Source organism: Polypterus senegalus, chromosome 12 (genome assembly GCF_016835505.1).
Source record: "Polypterus senegalus isolate Bchr_013 chromosome 12, ASM1683550v1, whole genome shotgun sequence".
Classification (NCBI taxonomy): domain Eukaryota; kingdom Metazoa; phylum Chordata; class Cladistia; order Polypteriformes; family Polypteridae; genus Polypterus; species Polypterus senegalus.
Window position 1 is genome coordinate 140,518,701 of NC_053165.1, and position 18,727 is coordinate 140,537,427.

Sequence of the window (18,727 nt, forward strand, 5' to 3'; positions counted from 1 at the left end):
AGGGGATGCGATAGGACACAGTACCTTTCTGTGGTTGCCCAAGTGCAGTCGATGGGTTCCGCGTTCAGCGGGCACGCAGGTAGTAGATGGCCGACCACACCACACTTGAAACAGCGCGGGGAGGCCAGCTTCTCTCGGCGGCGCTTCCGCAGCGCATTGAGTGGGGTCGGGGGTGGTGGCACGTCCCTGTCGGTTCCCGCGAGCTTGCCTTTCCGACCCCCCGGCTCGGTGGACCGCGAGCTGAGGCGCCAGGACTTCCAGGTGACCCTGTATGTCCTTAAAAGGATGCCGCCGGACCTGCTGGGCGAGGTAACTTGGCATGGCGTTAACCAGCCACTCACAGGCCACTTGTTCTACCACCTTCCCGGCTTGGGGATCTTCGGGCCGTAACCAACGCCCCATCTTGGCCCAGAAGTCGAAGGCCTGCGCTCGGGCCGGCTTGTCGGGGTCAAATTGTCAGTTCCTCCATTCGCTCGCCTGCTGGCCCGGCGTAATGCCGTAGCGTGCCAGGATCTCCGGTTTTAGGAGGACATAATTCTTGGCCTCCTCCTCGGAGAGGTCGTAATAAGCCCGCTGCGCGGGTCCCTTCAAATAGAGTGCCAAGATGGACACCCACTCAGACCGCTACCACTGGTTCCATGTGGCCGTCCGTTCAAAGATGCCCAAGTATGACTTGATTTCATCGGCATCTGATAAGGGAAACTAGAGGAGGAGGTGTCGGTCGAGGCGGATCTGGTCTTACCGTCTCTGTGGTGGCCAACCTGGATTTTGTCTCCTCGAGTTCCCGCTTCGTCGCATCTTGCGCTCTTTGTAGGGACTAGATCTGTGCTGACATCCCTTGCAGCACGGAGTTCAGGTCCTGTTCTTCTGACATTTTTATGGACTGTCTATCCTGCCGGTTACGCCACTGTAAAGAAAGCACAAACAAGCATAAAGATTTGGGGTTTCCGGCCCCATATACTGAAAAATAATCCATAATAGTATATGAAATATCACGGTCAAAGTCATTAATCCCCTTGGGATTAATAAAGTATCTATCTATCTATCTATCTATCTATCTATCTATCTATCTATGAAATACATTCAACAGATTTGACGGTTGCAAGATGGCGTCGGAGGAGTATTTATGTAGGAGGGGCCAGAAGTGGAGGAATGCTGGGTAGGAGCCGTGGTGGATGATGGGATCAATGACGTCATGTGTAGAGGACGGAGGAAGGGCGGAAGTAGCGTACTGCGGGAAACTGTAGGAGGCAGGCTCATGGTGGCGGTGTGTCTTTTCTTCTGTAAGAAACAAAGAGAGAAAGGTTAGTACCCCGCCACTCCCTCCTGGCGTATGTCTTTCCGATCGTATTAAGGTCTGTCTGCAGCCCCCTACTCGCGTGTGCGTGACAAACTATATTTTGCTATTCAAGAAGAGCACTTAATAAAAGTGATATTAGTGAAAGTTGCTATATAAAAACATTCCCATATTTTTTTGTTTTTTTCACAGGAGCAAATAATGCGCCACTATGTTAGCATTGTGGAAATGAATGAAACCTCATCAATACAGATATGCAGAAAACTACTGGAGGATGAATCTGCTTTTATGGTCCAGAAGCTGCAGGCCGGGTTGTACGCCTCAGTTGGTGGCTATGAAATATACTGTGAAGACCGCAACATTGTGGTGGAGAAATTCCGTGCAACTCCTCGTAAGGGAGTGAAAGTGAGTAACCTCCTCTGTGTCACAACTCTGGAAAGACCAGTGAAATAAGATTTAAGTTCCTTCCACCTTGTTATTAAATGTTATCCTTGTTGAGCAGTTGCTTTACTACATGTTTCCATTAGAGGGCAATAATGCACTGGAAGGTCAGACTTTCAGTGTTTTCAGTGCCAGATGTGACCCCGTAACAAATACACTGGAGTTCGTAGTATAGGTTTTTCTCGGAACAGATAAGCAAAATTATAACAATGCATAAAATGAGGTGTAATGCAACAATAAAGTAAACTACCTAATGATAATAGTCCTACTGAGAACCAGGCAAACTCTGTTATAGCCATCAGAGATAAGCCTTTGACTTATCCTGATACCCCACCTTCCTGTCCGTACTGCTAATTCTTAACATCAATAATTAAAAAGACATTATAATATATTTAATTAAACACTTGGTATTAAATGGGCGGCACGGTGGCGCAGTGGGTAGCGCTGCTGACTCGCAGTTAGGAGAGTCCTCCCTACATGGAGTTTGCATGTTCTCCCCTTGTCTGTGTGGGTTTCTTCTGGGTGCTCCAGTTTCCTAACACAGTCCAAAGACATGCAGGTTAGGTGCATTGGCGATCCTAAATTGTCCCTGGTGTGTGTGCTCTGCAGTGGGCTGGTGCCCTGGGGTTTTTTCCTGCCTTGCACCCTGTGTTGGCTGGGATTGGCTCCAGCAGACCCCCATGACCCTGTATTAGGATGTAGCAGATTGGATAATGACTGACTGACTTAGTGTTAAATATTTGACAAAATCTTACCCAAAAATTACACAATGTTAAAACTACATATCTATAATTACATGAACTGTGTTTCTTACATCTTTTTCCACAGCTTCTGTGTGGCTTTTCTGTCAATAAGTGAGGTATTTGTTCCTGCCATCCTGTGTGAAAAAAATCTTTTGATTCTTGTCTAGAGGAAGCATTGATTATCTATATTCCTTTCTTAATTCTAGACCTACTGATCATATTCTTTATAAATGGTGATAACAATTGGTGCTGTGTGGAAGAAGTTGAATTACATTTCCTTTCAGCTATTACAGCAGTAGGTTAAAATCAACTTGACACTCTGCTCCTTTTCTCTAGATCACTAAATACATAGAAAAAATTATTTATATAGTTTATCTTTTCTTTCTCTCCTCTCAAACTATGATGAAATGGCATACTGTATCTCTTCTATTATTTATTAAACCAAAACTGTGTATACAGCATGATTGTGTAAAGATAACTTTAACTTGCAATATACCAAACTTGTACCATAAGAGATGGATAGCCAAGCACAAGGAGTCAAGCTCCTCTTCTCATTGTGAGTTCCAAAACTTACCTTATGACTGTATTATATGCATTGTACTTAAAAAATGAGCATTCATTGGTTGTCGGCTCTCATGCACACAGAGCTCACTTCTATGAATTAAGACAATCAAACCAGTTTAATCTTGTTGGGGTGAGTCCCTGGGTATGGCAGCCTATGCAACCGGCTTTGCAGAAGTGTACGGTCTAATCACTCCAACTCAATAAGATTACGTCAATGAAGGCTACATCTGAAAATCTTCAGAAGAGGCATCAAACATGACATGGCCTTTAGCTGACCAGTTGTGTTAATGTTCATCACCCATAATCAACATAGTCTCCATCTTAAAAGAGCATTCTTTGCTTCCTGTCTAGTAATAAGAAATGTGTTCATTTCTCAGGCAGAAGAAGTACTCGACCAGTTTCTGACTGAGAAGAAAGCAGAAGCAGAATCCATTCTCCAGGCTGACAAAAAGCTAACTGAAAATGAGAAGCAGATAGCTGGTGAGTGTGAATGGTTTCCTTTTTGCTCTGAGCAGTCTTACTCTAACAAAATGTAATCTTTGCAAAATGGTAAATAGGTAAATAATAATGTCTGTTGTTTTAAGTCTTCCACATTACCCATTGTGCTTTGGCATTCATTCGATCTCTCTCTCTCTTGGTTTCATGGTGAAAATTCTAAAATGGAGGCTGTGCTGGTATATCGAGCTAAGCTTTTGCTTTGGATGCATTGACTGCCATAAACCATTTCTCTTGTTTAATTGCAGTGGTAATTATCTGCAGCATGATATAACTACACTAATTAGAGCTTGAAGTATGGCTTTATAATTAGACTAATTAAAACCTGAGCTCATGATAAAACTGCTGCCATTTTACATGTTCAGTATTTCATTCTATTGTCGGGTATATACAGAACAATGAAATTCTTACTAACACATCTCCCTCAGACTAGTGGCAGTAGTGTGTGTGTGTGTTGTAAACAAGCGCTTTATAGCGCCCGACCCGGCATAGAATAGGCAGAGGCACGTGTTCACACTCAAAGGTTTTTATTTCTTTTTTCTTCAGCCGTGTGACATGTCTTCCCCGTGCCACACAGCCCAAACACAGTCCCAAGCACCAAACCAAGCACCAAACCAACACAAAACCAAACTTTCCTGCTCCACCACTCCTCCCAGGCAACCTCGTCCTCTTCCTCCCGATTCTGGCCTCGATTGCTGGGAGGCAGGCCCTTTTATGCCCCACCCGGAAGTGATCCAGGTGCCTGACCAGCTGGTCTTAATTGCACCTCCGGGTGGGGCTGATAAACCGTCCAGTGTGGTGGCTGGAACTCTGCAGCACCCCCTAGCGGCCACCCCATCTCCCAACCGGGCTGCTGTGGTGGACTCCATGTCCCATGGAGCCACGGGGGAGATTGAGGAGGAATCCAGTGCCAGGAGACTGCCCCTGCCGGGAGGTATTGCAAAGTCCATGATGGCTCCCCGGACGTATGCATCAGAGCGCCCCGCCGGGCATGGGACCCGCTGTCCGTCACATGGCCCCTCCCTCAGATGAGGCTTGTGGGCTCATCGGCCTGCCCCGCGAGGGCCGGTCTTCTCAGGATGGGAGTCGGCATTCCTGGTTCCGCTGCTGCGCCTGTAAAACAGAATAAACAGGTCTGGGGCGTTGCCCGATGTCCCTCGACAAGCCCGCCAGACATGGCCACCGCGCCACAGTCATAACACCGCCACTCCTCCAGTACGGCCCTCTGCATGCGGAAGCAGGCAGGGAACATCTGCCCTTCGCCCCTCCGAGGAGGGCTTGTGACGTTCCCGCCTGCAGTGCAGCCCTCCTTCGCTCCAAGCCGTCCAGGCATACACTGCTCTATGTACGGGTTTCCGGTTTCCTCTTCCGTTCCCCTTTTCCTTTGGGTCGCACTGGCGGTCTGAGTCCCCTATGAGAAAAGGAGGGACCCCGCACCGCCTCGCCCTTTGGACTGCCGCAAGACTGGCGCTTAGCGGTCGGGCGGGTTGTTTGGCAGCCGGTTTCCACCTGCTGCCTCCCGCGCCGTCCGCCTTTGCTGTCAGTCATCACAGCAGCCTCTCGTGTGGTGGGCGGGTCCGCCTGACAGGCAGTACTAAGCAACACTGCTGCCGTGCCCGCCCATTTCTCTGCGGTGCCGGCTTCACTTACCTGCACCGCTCTGTCCTGCCGGTGGGAGGCTGGCCACCCGCCGCCACGGCCATTCAGCCAGGGTCCCGCACGGGATACCGAGCTTCTTCTCCAGCCCTCCTTCGCCTCCGACAGGACCTGAAAACTTGTAAAGGGACTGTAGGGCGAGGACAACGGACTTCACCTCCCTACAGCCCAAGAAACATTAATAGTGGCGGCCGGCGGTGGATTTGGGCTCTCCGTGTCGCCCTCCGCCAAGCGTGCCAAGAAGACCCTGTGGATCCCCACAGGGCCCTTCGGTAGTCTGGAGGAGAGGGAAGGGCGCCCGCCATCCCCGCCTGCCGATCCTCCTCGGCGGGTGATTGACACACGCCCCCGCTTACCTGTTTCATGGAGCCGCTCCTGCCCCACTTGCAGGGCGCGCTGGGAAGCTCGTCCGGCTCTCCTCCGCCAGCCGCTGGCTCAAGCCGAGGAAAGACACAGCTCCGCCGCCACCCCGAGCTGGCTCCGCTGCCACGCCATGGACACTGCCCCTGCCCGCACCGGTGCCGCCTCGGCGCCCAGGAGGTAGGATGACCCGCAGGCGGAAAACATACCCGCAACTCGCCACCTACCTCCGTTGCAACCCGCGCGCGAACTAGCGTGGCGGCGCCTGCCAGTTGGCCTCTGTGTCCGCCCGGCTTTTTCTTCCCCATGACAAAAGGCGCCTGCAGCAGCTCCTCGGCGGCTTCGCTGATAGTCCCGCTGGCTTGCGCGTGCCTGCTTGCGCCCCTGCGCGCGCGCGCTTTCGCGCTGTACTGCGTGTGCTGGCTTGCGGCTCCTGCCGCGTGTGCGCGCTTCAGTGCGCTGTGCTGTGCAGTCCTGCCCGATTGCTTGCCTGTAGCTGCGTCGGGAGCGCGCTCTCCAACGCCGCTGAGCCGAGAACCGTGCCTCAGCTGTTGCGCCGCTATGCCGGGTCAGCAAGAGTAAAACGCAGGTTCCACCCAAATGGACGGGCGGGATCCTGCCGACTACGCCAGTGTAAACAAGCGCTTTATAGCGCCCGACCCGCATAGAATAGGCAGAGGCACGGTTCACACTCAAAGGTTTTATTTTTTTTCTTCAGCCGTGACACGCCTTCCCGTGCCACACAGCCCAAACACAGTCCCAAGCACCAAACCAAGCACCAAACCAACACAAAACCAAACTTTCCTGCTCCACCACTCTTCCCAGGCAACCTCGTCCTCTTCCTCCCGATTCTGGCCTCGATTGCTGGGAGGCAGGCCCTTTTATGCCCCACCCGGAAGTGATCCAGGTGCCTGACCAGCTGGTCTTAATTGCACCTCCGGGTGGGGCTGATAAACCGTCCAGTGTGGTGGCTGGAACTCTGCAGCACCCCCTAGCGGCCACCCCATCTCCCAACCGGGCTGCTGTGGTGGACTCCATGTCCCATGGAGCCACGGGGGAGATTGAGGAGGAATCCAGTGCCAGGAGACTGCCCCAAGCGCCCGGGAGGTATTGCAAAGTCCATGATGGCTCCCCGGGACGTATGCATCAGAGGCGTCCCGGCCGGGCATGGGACCCGGCTGTCCGTCACAGTGTGTTTATACAATGTCTGTGTGTGTATGTGCATTGTGACCTAAAAGGGCATCTCAGAGCATCAAACTCCAGACACAACTGTAAAGACGCAAGTCCTGGGTTCAACAGATATTTTTATTTCTTCACTAATACCTCTTAACAGGCTCGATCTTCCACACTACTATACTTCTTTCATCTTTCTTTTCCTCCACTGCTTCTCAGGTTAGCATTGTTGTTGTTACCCTTCTCTTGTCCAATCTTCAATTTGATTGGGTGAGACAGAGCAGTCCCTTTTATGCCAGTAAGGAAGGACTTCTAGTGCCACAACCTCCATAAGCAGTGAGAGAAGCCCTTTCCCAGCAGCATCCCCTGGTGGCACCCCAGTGTATTATTGACACAAGAATGAAATTTCTTCTGCGACTGAATGTGCTGCTGTGTTTTTTCACATATTTACATTTACAGTAACTACTCAAAGATTCTTTTGTCTGTTCTACTGTCATTATGGGTGGGGCAGGGCCTAGTTTTGCTACCTTACTGATCCAAAATCTGCGTTAATTTGTTGGTAATTTTTTTTTTTTTTTAACTTTCTCGTTGTTCTCCAACTTCTCCCGACTTCCCAGATACATGCAGGATAATTTGACTGACAGTCCTGAAGATGCCACACATGGATGAGTCTGTGTGCGTGTGTATCTTGTGATGGACTAACATCTTACCCAGGATTGGCTCCTACCATGTGCCCAGTGCTACTGGGATAAACTCTGAAATCTTGAAACTTCAGAATATGAATCAATTTAATATACATACTTTTGCTGTCAATGTCAAATTATTTAAAGTTTTGAGTTGGTATACCACCTATTTTGTTTCAGGCCACTTCTGGATTTTGCCCAACTTTTGCTTGTGTCCTTTGTTGTGTGATAAAAGAAGCATGCAATGCCACCATCCCAGGACCAGTTTCCCTTATTAAAGTAAAGATTTGGGTTTGTATGTCAAATTTGCAACTATTTAATCCTGTCTAGGGTCATTAGGGCCACAGACCGTCATGGCAGCATCAGCAGAATCTGCCCCTTTAGAGAGTGGTGATGCATTGCTGAGGAGATTTACACACACCAAGCCAATTTAAAGTAATGAACACATGGGAGGAAAACTGGGGTACATGAGGAGGAAAAGCTTGTGCACACACACAGGAAGAACTTGCAAAATGCACATAGACCATGTTTGTGTACAGTGGCAGTCTGTGTGCAGAGATTTAGACCCCATCCCCTGGAACTGTAAGGCTAAATCATGAACCACTGGACCACCATGCCCTGTACTCGTATGCAGTAATAATATTTGACGTTTAATAATGTGTTGTGCACCAACAGGCTGGGCGAAATACTGCATGCTTTGCATTCCAAAGCACAGCAAATATCTTATTTTAAGCTGTATATATTTTTTAAACAGGCCACATATATACTATATATATGTATAATATATATATAATATGGGTGGTGCAGTGGGTAGTAAGGAGACCTGGGTTCGCTTCCCGGGTCCTCCTTGCATGGAGTTTACATGTTCTCCCCGTGTTTCCTCCGGGTGCTCCAGTTTCCTCCCACAGTCCAAAGACATGCAGGATAGGCGATCCTAAATTGTCTCTAGTTTGTGCTTGATGTGTGGGTGCGCCCTGCCGTGGGCTGGCCTCATGCCCAGGGTCTGTTTCCTGCCTTGCTCCCTGTGTTGGCTGGGATTGCTCCAGCAGACCCCGTGACCCTGTAGTTAGTAATTAGCAGGTTGGATAATGGATGGATGGATGGCTATATATATAAAAATATTCAAACAAATGATTTTTTAAAGAATGCTCAATTTTGTGCAGTTATTTCCTGTAGCTGTTAGTGAGTAGTCTTACCAAGTCAGGCAATAGATATGAGAGTCCTAAAAAGCATTCTAGATTTGTATTTCTAAATAAGGTGAAATTTATGAATTTTCTGAACTTTATTTGGTTCCTTGGGAGTTAATGGAAGGAATGTATAACAAGAAGAGTGCCATTCACAATAATGAATACTTATACACACAAATGTGTTTGCTCATAAAAGGTTGCTATTCACACCTTTGAACTTTGAGTAGAAACAGGGGTCCCCATGTGAAAGACATGCAAACACTGGGAGAACATACACACTACACAGTTCTGGAATCTCAGCCCGCATATAGAGAGCAGCAATGTGACAACACTACTGTATTTGATTGCCGTAGCATCAGAATATGGATTTCATGAAGCTCATACAAATACAACCTCGGTTTAAATACAGCCTATGAAAATCATCGTTTTACAATTACACTCAGCCAACCAGTTTAACAAAAACACGCTTGGAGATATTCATTAAAACTTTGCATTATATGTCCACATTTTTATAATGGAAAAACAATCACATGTAGGATTAAAAGATAGGACAAGTACCTTTATTACATTGTATTAAAAAAACAGAATATATCAGGAAGTAAACTAATAAAAATATAGATGGAAGCCTTACTGATTCACAGTTAAAAAAAAAAATAAAAAAAAGTTAGCCTAGACAAGGATTATGCATCTGGTTCTGTTTAATGAAATATAATAATAATAATAATTCTTTGCATTTATATAGCGCTTTCCTCACTACTCAAAGCGCTCAGCAATTGCAGGTTAAGGGCCTTGCTCAAGGGCCCAACAGAGTCCCTATTGGCATTTACAGGATTCGAACCAGCAACCTTCCAATTGCCAGTGCAGATCCCTAGCCTCAGAGCCACCACTACGCCTATAGCCTAATGTTTTTTAAATTGTCATCTATGAAGACTTTAAGTTCAAGGTAATTATCATATATACACAACTGTACATTGTACAATGAAATCTTTACTTTCAAGTCTCTTCAGAGGAGTTGACAGTAATAACCTATAAACAAAAGGCACACACACCCTAAAAAAATATAAATAACATGCAATATGCAGTGCAGGTTAGGTGGATTGGTGATTCTAAATTGGCCCTAGTGTGTGCTTGGTGTGTGGGTGTGTTTGTGTGTGTCCTGCGGTGGGTTGGCACCCTGCCCAGGATTGGTTCCTGCCTTGTGCCCTGTGTTGGCTGGGATTGGCTCCAGCAGACCCCCGTGACCCTGTATTCGGATTCAGCGGGTTAGACAATGGATGGATGGATGGACAATATATACTTACAAATATTTGTTTATATACATTACCATACATATGTTTTAGAAAACCCTCATTTTTTAAATTTTCCTTGAAATATGAGCAGTTAAAGTCCAGTGAATAACCTGAAATGGCTCAAAAATAAGCAGTAAATTTGCACAAATATAAAAAAAAATTGATAAGGTTGCAAAAAAATGAAAATTTAATGTCATTTTGACAGTTATACAAAAGGTATTTTTCAGGGTACAAGTAACGGGTTAACAAAGTTCAGGATTTCTGCAGCAAAAGATGTTAATTCAGCCTTAAAAATTAAGTCAAACAATTCCTACAGGTGTTCCAACTTTCACTGATTACTTACAAACCCACTGTCTGTATAAAAGCAGTGAAGGAGCAAACTGTGTTGCTACATCCTCTGAAGCATTACTTTGACAATATTGCACTGTTTATTACTACTATAATTTTGAGAAAAAGACAATTAACAAAGGACAGACCATGATAACCCTTGACGGTGTACATCTTTTCTTTAGAGAAGTTGCAAAGAAAGGTAAGGTGTCAGTACGTACAATTTTCCTACACCATCAAAAGGAATTAATGTAATGCATATATAGATGCAGGAGAGCAGGATTGCTACTTGACTCCGTGATATGTGTGCTAGCTTACTTAGTGACTTTTAAATTGTGAAGAGTGATATGCTAGAGACATGAAACATGCTGGAGAAAACTCCTGGCTCCACCATGTTGGATTAAGCAGAATCAAAATGTGATGATTGGACCCATCTATGACTATTAACTTTAAGGGTATGCAGCCAGCAGTATCTGTACATCTATCTGAGTGTACTGGAGTCAATCACAAGATCTACAGTATCTATTCCTCTGTCTCTCTACGGTGCCTATAAATGGTATTCACCCCCATGGATGTTTTCACATGTTGGTGCCAATGTTATGGTAGAGTTTACCAGCAGGTAGGATTGAGAAAAGTGACTGTGCAGGATAGCTGAGGTATTTAAGACTTTTCACCTTTCTGTGTCAGTGAGTGTTGTCTGTGTTCTGACCAGAAGACTGCTGGAATAGGCAATATCTTGTGTCACCTTCACCTTCATTTTAACCTTTTCCAATCACTGAGTCAACTCGGTGCCATATCAGGATGTGATGCAGCCAATCAGAATGAAATTTATGGATTTGTTGAGTTTCTCATCTTCTTAACTTCTGAATATCCCATTTAGAATGTTCTTGGATGTATTAATTTGTACTCAGATCTCAACTTGGGTGGTTCTTCAACAAAGCTTGAGTCAATATATGATGATGAGATTGATTGTTGTCTCTATTTTAACTTACAATGACCACTTAACACTTTACCATTAGAGCATATTCATATATTTCTTGAGGTTTTTGTAAAAAAAAAAATTCAAAATGAATGAAATGAATCCTAGTTATACCCAAATATGTATTAAGATAAAAAGGTATGAAAAGTACATTAAAATCTGTCACACATTTGAAAGACATAAGGGGAAAAAGAACACACCAAGATTTTTAGGCTCCTAGAATGTCCCTGTCTGATTTATGCTTAGATCATATATATTTTCATTTTATAGACAATGTTAATTTTTTGATATTATGGATGAATTGGTGCACTTCAAAGAAGCTTAACGTTTTTTCTAAGGTTTTACTTTTTATTTTTTCTGTCTTCCCTTTATTTTTCTCCACAACTCTTTCATATGCCTTATGACTATATTAACATTGATTGTCCTAATGAAGGGGAGAAGGAGCGCGTAGCTCTGGCAGAGCAACAGATAAAGGCTGAAGAGGAAAGAAGGCTTCAGATGGAGAGGCTGTACCACGATGAAAAGCAAAGCCACGAAGAGAATCTGCGACAGCTGAAGCTCAAGATGGAAGAAGAGATGGAAAAGAACCGCACAGAAGCTGAACAGGCACTGAACAGCAAGCTGAAAGAACAGGAGGAGCTGTTGAAAAGGGGATTCGAGCAACAATCAAGGATGATGCAGGACGAGATTAATGACTTGAAGAAGGACGCTAAGAGAAATATTTGGACTGATGTAATTGTACCTGTTGCAACTGAGGGACTTCGAACCTTTAGCGACTTTCTCAGAGGCAGACGTAGCAAATGAAGAGGTCCACCATGGTACATGTAGTGGATGACTTTGCAAGGGATTCACTGGAGACAATACCTGCTAAGAATGAATCGACTGTGTACAGTATGCACTGTTACTGTTAGTGCCGTTAAAAATATGCCTTAAGATTAAAGCCACCAACTGATTTTTTTTTTTTTTTGCCCATTTCCTTTGTCATTGTCACTACCTGGAACTGATTTTTTTTTTTCTGTAAATATTGTTTTCAGCAATCTAGACTCCCATCATTGAATACACAGCAGACAACAGATTTTTGCTGTGCTTGTGTGTGTACGTTAAATTTAATCATTCTTGGAATAACTTTTTTTGTTTTATGTTTAAGGTTTCTCATATGTAACATTTTAAACATTTTAAAGTGTTATTTACCTGAATTTGATAACTGCCTAACTACATAGGTGTCACTTTTGTATCTACTCTGTTAAACTGCGGGCTTTATTTTCCTCATTATTATCATAAGGAGTGTCAACTGCATGCTTTTAAAACGCTTTTGAGAAAGTTTGCAATGCATACCACATATGTAAGAAAGGCTTATGTCCATCCTGCATCCTGTTGCACCAGTTATGTATGTCTGAAACACCAGCCTTTCTCAATAAAAACTGATAACTCTCTAAATCCTGTTCCGTTGAGGTACTTTTGGTCCAGCAAAGTGACAGACATTTTTATTGAAAATTGTTCAATTACTACTAATAAGCCCAAATTTTGGGTATAGTATATCCTGTTCATTTTTAACAAATAATCATTAAAATGCATTATATTGAAACCTCATGAATTTTCAGCTACACCAATTTGAATGTTCAAGATTCCGTCACCTCTGTGCCTCCAGTTTTTGCTTAATTTTTGATGGAGTACACAAACGGTAGTGAATCTTTAATAAAAAAAAAAGTAGGAAATAGGTAGCTTGAAGTCATGCACGAGTTGCTTGTTGGTGTTTTAACCTTTACCGTCATAAACATGCTAACATCATGCTCTGTGTTCATACCGTATGTATGGATCCAAATCAAGGAGTGTTGGGGTCCTACCCTGTGGTTGTTTGGCTGTTGGCACTGCCTGATGCGTTTAACTTGCAACTAAATCAAGAAATCAGAGTAGATGTTTCTATCTGGTCTGAAGATAGGCTAGATGTGAAATTCAGGCCTTTTAAGGAGGCAGCCAGGCAGGTTGGTGGGGTGTGTTCAGGGGCATGTTAATCCTGTAAAGCCATTATAAACCTGGAGCAGGTAAAACCTAAGAGCTACATCAGAAAGTAAGCAACTGTAGATGTAATTGAAATGAATATTCCACTCAAAAATATTCTATCTGTTATTGCCCATGTTTGAATTTTTTAATCTCATGTTTTCATGAAGAACTGCAATCACAAAGCTGATGCTACAAATTGCTTCAGTGAGGTCTGGCAGAGGGACAATAGTGAACAGCAGCAAACAACATTAAAACTTATATTAAAGAAAAATTAAAGTCGCTCACCGTTACATAATCCACATGTCAATTGTCCAATTGTATGCTCCAAATGTCCAGAACATACTCATTTTTTTGTTAAAATATTGTTAAATAAATAGTTTGAGAAGATCCAAAAATGTGAAGTGCATTCAATTAAACCTTTTCAATGAAAGATACTTTTCTCTCCTTCGTTCATAAATGAAGTCCGATCTTCGATCCAAAACCCACCATTCTGTTTGAGCACTTTTCACATTTCTACTTCCCTGAAGTATTTATTTAACAATATTTTAGCAAAAAAATGCATCCGTTCTGGGAGTTGTGAACATATGTTGAAGCTCTTCTATCGTGAACCTTGTGATCTCCATTGTCCATGAAAAACATGAGATTAAAATATTTTCTCTGCCATCATTATGAACAACACAGTGGACAGTAAAAGATACATTTTCCCTCTGGAGCCAGGAATGGAGGTGGGGCTCGATGGCGAGCGCCTGGTGGCTGGGCCTGCACCCATGGGGCGTGGCCGGGCACAGCCCTATGGGAGGGGCCAAGGAGGTTGGGTGCAGTGTGAGTTGGGTGGTGGCTGAAGGCGGGGACCTTGGTGGTCCGATCCTCGGCTACAGAAGCTGGCCCTTGGGACGTGGAATGTCACCTGTTTGAAGGAGAAGGAGCCTGAGCTAGTGCGTGCGGTCGAGAGGTTCCAGCTAGATATAGTCGGGCTCACCTCAATGCACAGCTTGAACTCTGGAACCAATCTCCTTGAGAGGGGCTGGACTCTCTACCACTCTGGAGTTGCCACCAGTGAGAGGCGCCGAGCGGGTGTGGGCATACTTATTGCCCCCCAACTTGGAGCCTGTACATTGGGGTTTACCCCGGTGGATGAGAGGGTAGCCTCCCTTCGCCTTTGGGTGGGGGGACAGGTCCTAACTGTTGTTTGTGCGTATGTGCCTAACAGCAGGTTGGAGTACCCACCTTTTGGAGTCCCTGAAGGGGGTGCTAGAGGGCATACCTTCTGGGGACTCCCTCATACTACTGGGAGACTTCAATGCTCCCGTGGGCAATGACAGTGATACCTGGAAGGGAGTGATTGGGAGCCATGGCCCCCTCCAATCTGAACCCGAGCGGTGTTTTGTTATTGGACTTCTGTGCTCGTCACAGATTGTCCATAACGAACACCATGTTCAAGCATAGGTTCATCTTGGCACCAGGACATTCTAGACCTCAGTTCGATGATCAACTTTGTGGTCATGTCTTCAGACTTGTGGCCACATGTCTTAGACATTCGGGTGAAGACAGGGGCGAAGCTGCCAACTGATCACCATCTGGTGGTGAGTTGGCTTCGATGGTGGGGGAGGATGCCGGTTAGGCCTGGTAGGCCCAAATGTGTTGTGAGGGCCTGCTGGGAACGTCTGGCAGAGTCCCCTGTCAGAAGTAGCTTCAACTCCCACCTCCGGCAGAACTTCGACTGCGTCCCGAGGGAGGTGGAGGACATTGAGTCCGAATGGGCCATGTTCCGTGCCTCTATTGTTGAGGCGGCTGACTGGAGCTGTGGCCGTAAGGTGGTCGGTGCCTGTCGTGGTGGCAATCCCCGAACCCGTTGGTGGACACCGGCGGTGAGGGATGCCGTCAAGCTGAAGGAGGAGTCCTACTGGACCCTTTTGTCCTGTGGAACTCTGGAGGCAGCTAAAAGGTGCCAAGCGGAATGCGGCTTCGGTGGTTGCTGAGGCAAAAACTCAGGCATGGGAGGAGTTTCGGACGGCTTCGAGGAGATTCTGGTCCACTGTCCAGCATCTCAGGAGGGGGAAGCAGTGCACTGTCAACACCATATTTTTTTGGGATGGTGCGCAGCTGATCACAACTCCGGACATTGTGGGTCGGTGGGGGGAGTACTTCGAAGACCTCCTCAATCCCACTAACATGCCTTCCAATGAGGAAGCAGAGCCTGGGGACTCGGAGGTGGGCTCCCCCATTTCTGGGGCTGAGGTCACCGAGGTGGTCAAAAAACTCCTTGGTGGCAGGGCTCCGGGGGTGGATGAGATACACCTGGAGTTCCTCAAGGCTCTGGATGTTGTAGGACTGTCTTGGTTGACACGTCTCTGCAACATCGCATGGACATCGGGGACAGTGCCTCTGGATTGGCAGATCGGGGTAGTGGTCCCCCTCTTTAAAAAGGGGGACCGGAGGGTGTGTTTCAACTACAGAGGGATCACACTCCTCAGCCTCCCTGGAAAAGTCTATTCGGGGGTTCTGGAGAGGAGGGTCTGTCAGATAGTCGAACCTTGGATTCAGGAGGAACAGTGTGGTTTTCGTCCTGGTCGCGGAACAGTGGACCAGCTCTACACCCTTAGCAGAATCCTGAAGGGTGCATGGGAGTTTGCCCAATCAATCTACATGTGTTTTGTGGACTTGGAAAAGGCGTTCGACCGTGTCCCTCGGGGAATCCTGTGGGGGGTGCTCCGGGAGTGTGGTGTACCGGACCCCCTGATAAGAGATGTTCGGTCCCTGTACAACCGGTGTCAGAGCTTGGTCCACATTGCCGGTGGTAAGCCGAGCCCGTTTCCAGTGAGAGTTGGACTCTGTCGGGGCTGCCCTTTGTAACCGATTCTGTTCATAACTTTTATGGACAGAATTTCACCCTTCAGCCAGGGTGTTGAAGTGGGCTGGTTTGGTGGACTCAGGATTGGGTTACTGCTTTTTGCAGATGATGTTGTCCTGTTTGCTTCATCAGGCCGTGATCTTCAGCTTTCTCTGGATCGGTTCGCAGCTGAGTGTGAAGCGGCTGGGATGAGAATCAGAACCTCCAAATCCGAGACCATGGTCATCAGCCGGAAAAGGGTGGAGTGCCCTCACAGGGTTGGGGGAGAGATCCTGCCCCAAGTGGAGGAGTTCAAGTATCTCGGGGTCTTGTTCACGTGTGAGGGAAGAATGGAGCATGAGATCAACAGGAGGATCGGTGCAGCATCCGCAGTGATGCGGGTTCTACATCAGTCTGTCGTGGTGAAAAAGGAGTTGAGCCGCAAGGCAAAGCTCTTAATTTACCAGTCGATCTACGTTCCTACCCTAACCTATGGTCATGAGCTATGGGTAGTGACCGAAAGAACGAGATCGTGAATACAAGCGGCTGAAATGAGTTTCCTCCACAGGGTATCTGGGCTTTCCCTTAAAGATAGGGTGAGAAGCTCAGTCATCCGGGAGGGGCTCAGAGTAGAGCCGCTGCTCCTCCGCATCGAGAGGAGGCAGATGAGGTGGCTCAGTCATCTGATCAGGATGCCTCCCTGGTGAGGTGTTCTGGGCACGTCCAACCGGGAGGAGGCCCCAGGGAAGACCCAGGACATGCTGGATGGACTATGTCTCCCGGCTGGCCTCGGAATGCCTTGGGATTCTCCCGGAAGAGCTTGAAGAAGTAGCCAAGGAGAGGGAAGTCTGGGCCTCTCTGCTGAAGCTGCTGCCCCCACGACCCGACCTCGGATAAGCAAACAGGATGGATGGATGGATGTATTCTTTTAAACTGGTAATGATCCAGTGTTGTGTGGAGTTTTAGCGGTCGTTTTCAAATTAATTCACATTGTTACAAAAAAGTGTTTTTATGTGGCAGAAGGAAAGCTGCCAGGTTGTGGTTGATTTAATATAATGAACACAAAAACAAGAAAAAGAACTTGACAGTAGACATCTTTCAGGAAGGCTTTGTCGACTTTTGTCAACAGGAACGGTAAATGGTGACCAAACCCACCGTTACGTTATGCCGAGAAGGAAAGTTAGCTTTGCTGACTTGTCCGAAATTCCCTGTGCTCGCATGAATAGTGAAGAGCAAACGGTGTCAAAAATGGCATTGACATGTGGTGAGAGATCGAAGCGAATGCACAAAGCCAAATATTCCATATACAACATTTTACATGTTATCTCTGAATTGGAATCGGATGTGTCGGACTTTTAATGCAAGTGATCCGGAGGTGGAGACAGAAAATGAAAGTGAGCTACTGGCATCAGCTGGTCATGTGTATGGCAACATTCACTTGGGAGGTCCGCCGCTTACGAAGACAAGATGTACAAATCAGATTGCGTTGCACAGTGAACATGACCTCCACTGCCACCCCTGTCTTGTGAAGACAGCCTGGCAACCAGCCTGCCATGCATTCCTGCCAGCCGTCGTGCTGCCCGTGAGAGGCTCAAACCACAAGAGACGGCAAACTGGCAGCCATCACATGCAGCAACAGATGTTGATATTTGTGTGAAACCATTGCTGCATTGTGTGCTTTTCTAAAAACTGAGTTCTTTTTGGAAATCATTTACCTTGGAGCTAAGAGTAAAACTTCCCAAAGAAAATGAGCAATGTCACAAGGCCAAAAGTGCAATAATTACTCAGTTCAGTGGATTTAGACCTGAAACTCCTATAAAAGCTGCTAATGCAAATAAACAGGTTGAAATATTTTTCATTCTATTGTGTGTCACCGACAAATCACTAAAGTCACAAATATTAACATGGGATGTATTATGACATCCTTGTTGTTTAACAGTGGAGTTTGAGGAGGACCAGATTATGAATATTAAAAAAAAAAAAAAGCATCCGTCATACAAGGGACTTGTCCAAACCCTTAACAATGATGCCCAAAAGAGGACATATAGACTTACCATCAATTAAACACCGGTCTTTTGAATGTGGGAAACAAACTTACACAGTCACAGAGAGTACATAAAAACTCTGTAAAGAAAATGACCAGACATGGGAGGACTTGAACTCAGGAAGCAGGACCCTTGAGACAGCCGCAGTAACCACTGCACCTCCATTCCATTATATCACATCATATCATGATGGCATAGCTTTAGAGATTTGTTGGGCTCACAGTTTAATTCCCATTATGTCAGTGTCCATGAGGGTTCCTCATCAAGTATGTTATTTTCCTCCCACATTCCAAAAATATTCTTCAGAAGCAGATCAATGACAAAACCATCCTGATATGAGTGAGTGTGTTCTGTATATGCATGAGATAAGGAGCAAGACATAGAGTTAGTCCTGTAATGGCTTCCCATCTGTTGCTGTTTCCTAATTTGCACATAATACTCCAGGTCCATTTGGAAGGAGCTATAGTTGTTCCAAAAACAAATAAAAGGATTTGTGTGTATTTCCTTTACCCCTGCTGTGAGAGTACATCTACCCCATACTATTTCTGATCTACTTTCAGCATTTCCTTTATTTAAATACAGACATCAGTTCCTCCCAAGTTACATACATACAGTGTACATTTCTGAGTAGAAATCCCAACGCACCGTGAGGTTTGA

General features: G+C 46.0%; 1 protein-coding gene across 1 annotated transcript in view; it reads left to right on the plus strand.

The window, feature by feature from the left end:
• LOC120541724 (guanylate-binding protein 1-like) overlaps positions 1 to 18,727 on the plus strand; it is a 40,347-nt gene that overhangs the window by 19,954 nt on the left and 1,666 nt on the right. Inside the window, exons 7-8 of the mRNA XM_039773620.1 lie at positions 1,490 to 1,702; positions 3,423 to 3,525. Of these exons, the coding sequence (XP_039629554.1) occupies positions 1,490 to 1,702; positions 3,423 to 3,525 (316 nt within the window). The remainder of the gene's footprint in view (positions 1 to 1,489; positions 1,703 to 3,422; positions 3,526 to 18,727) is intronic.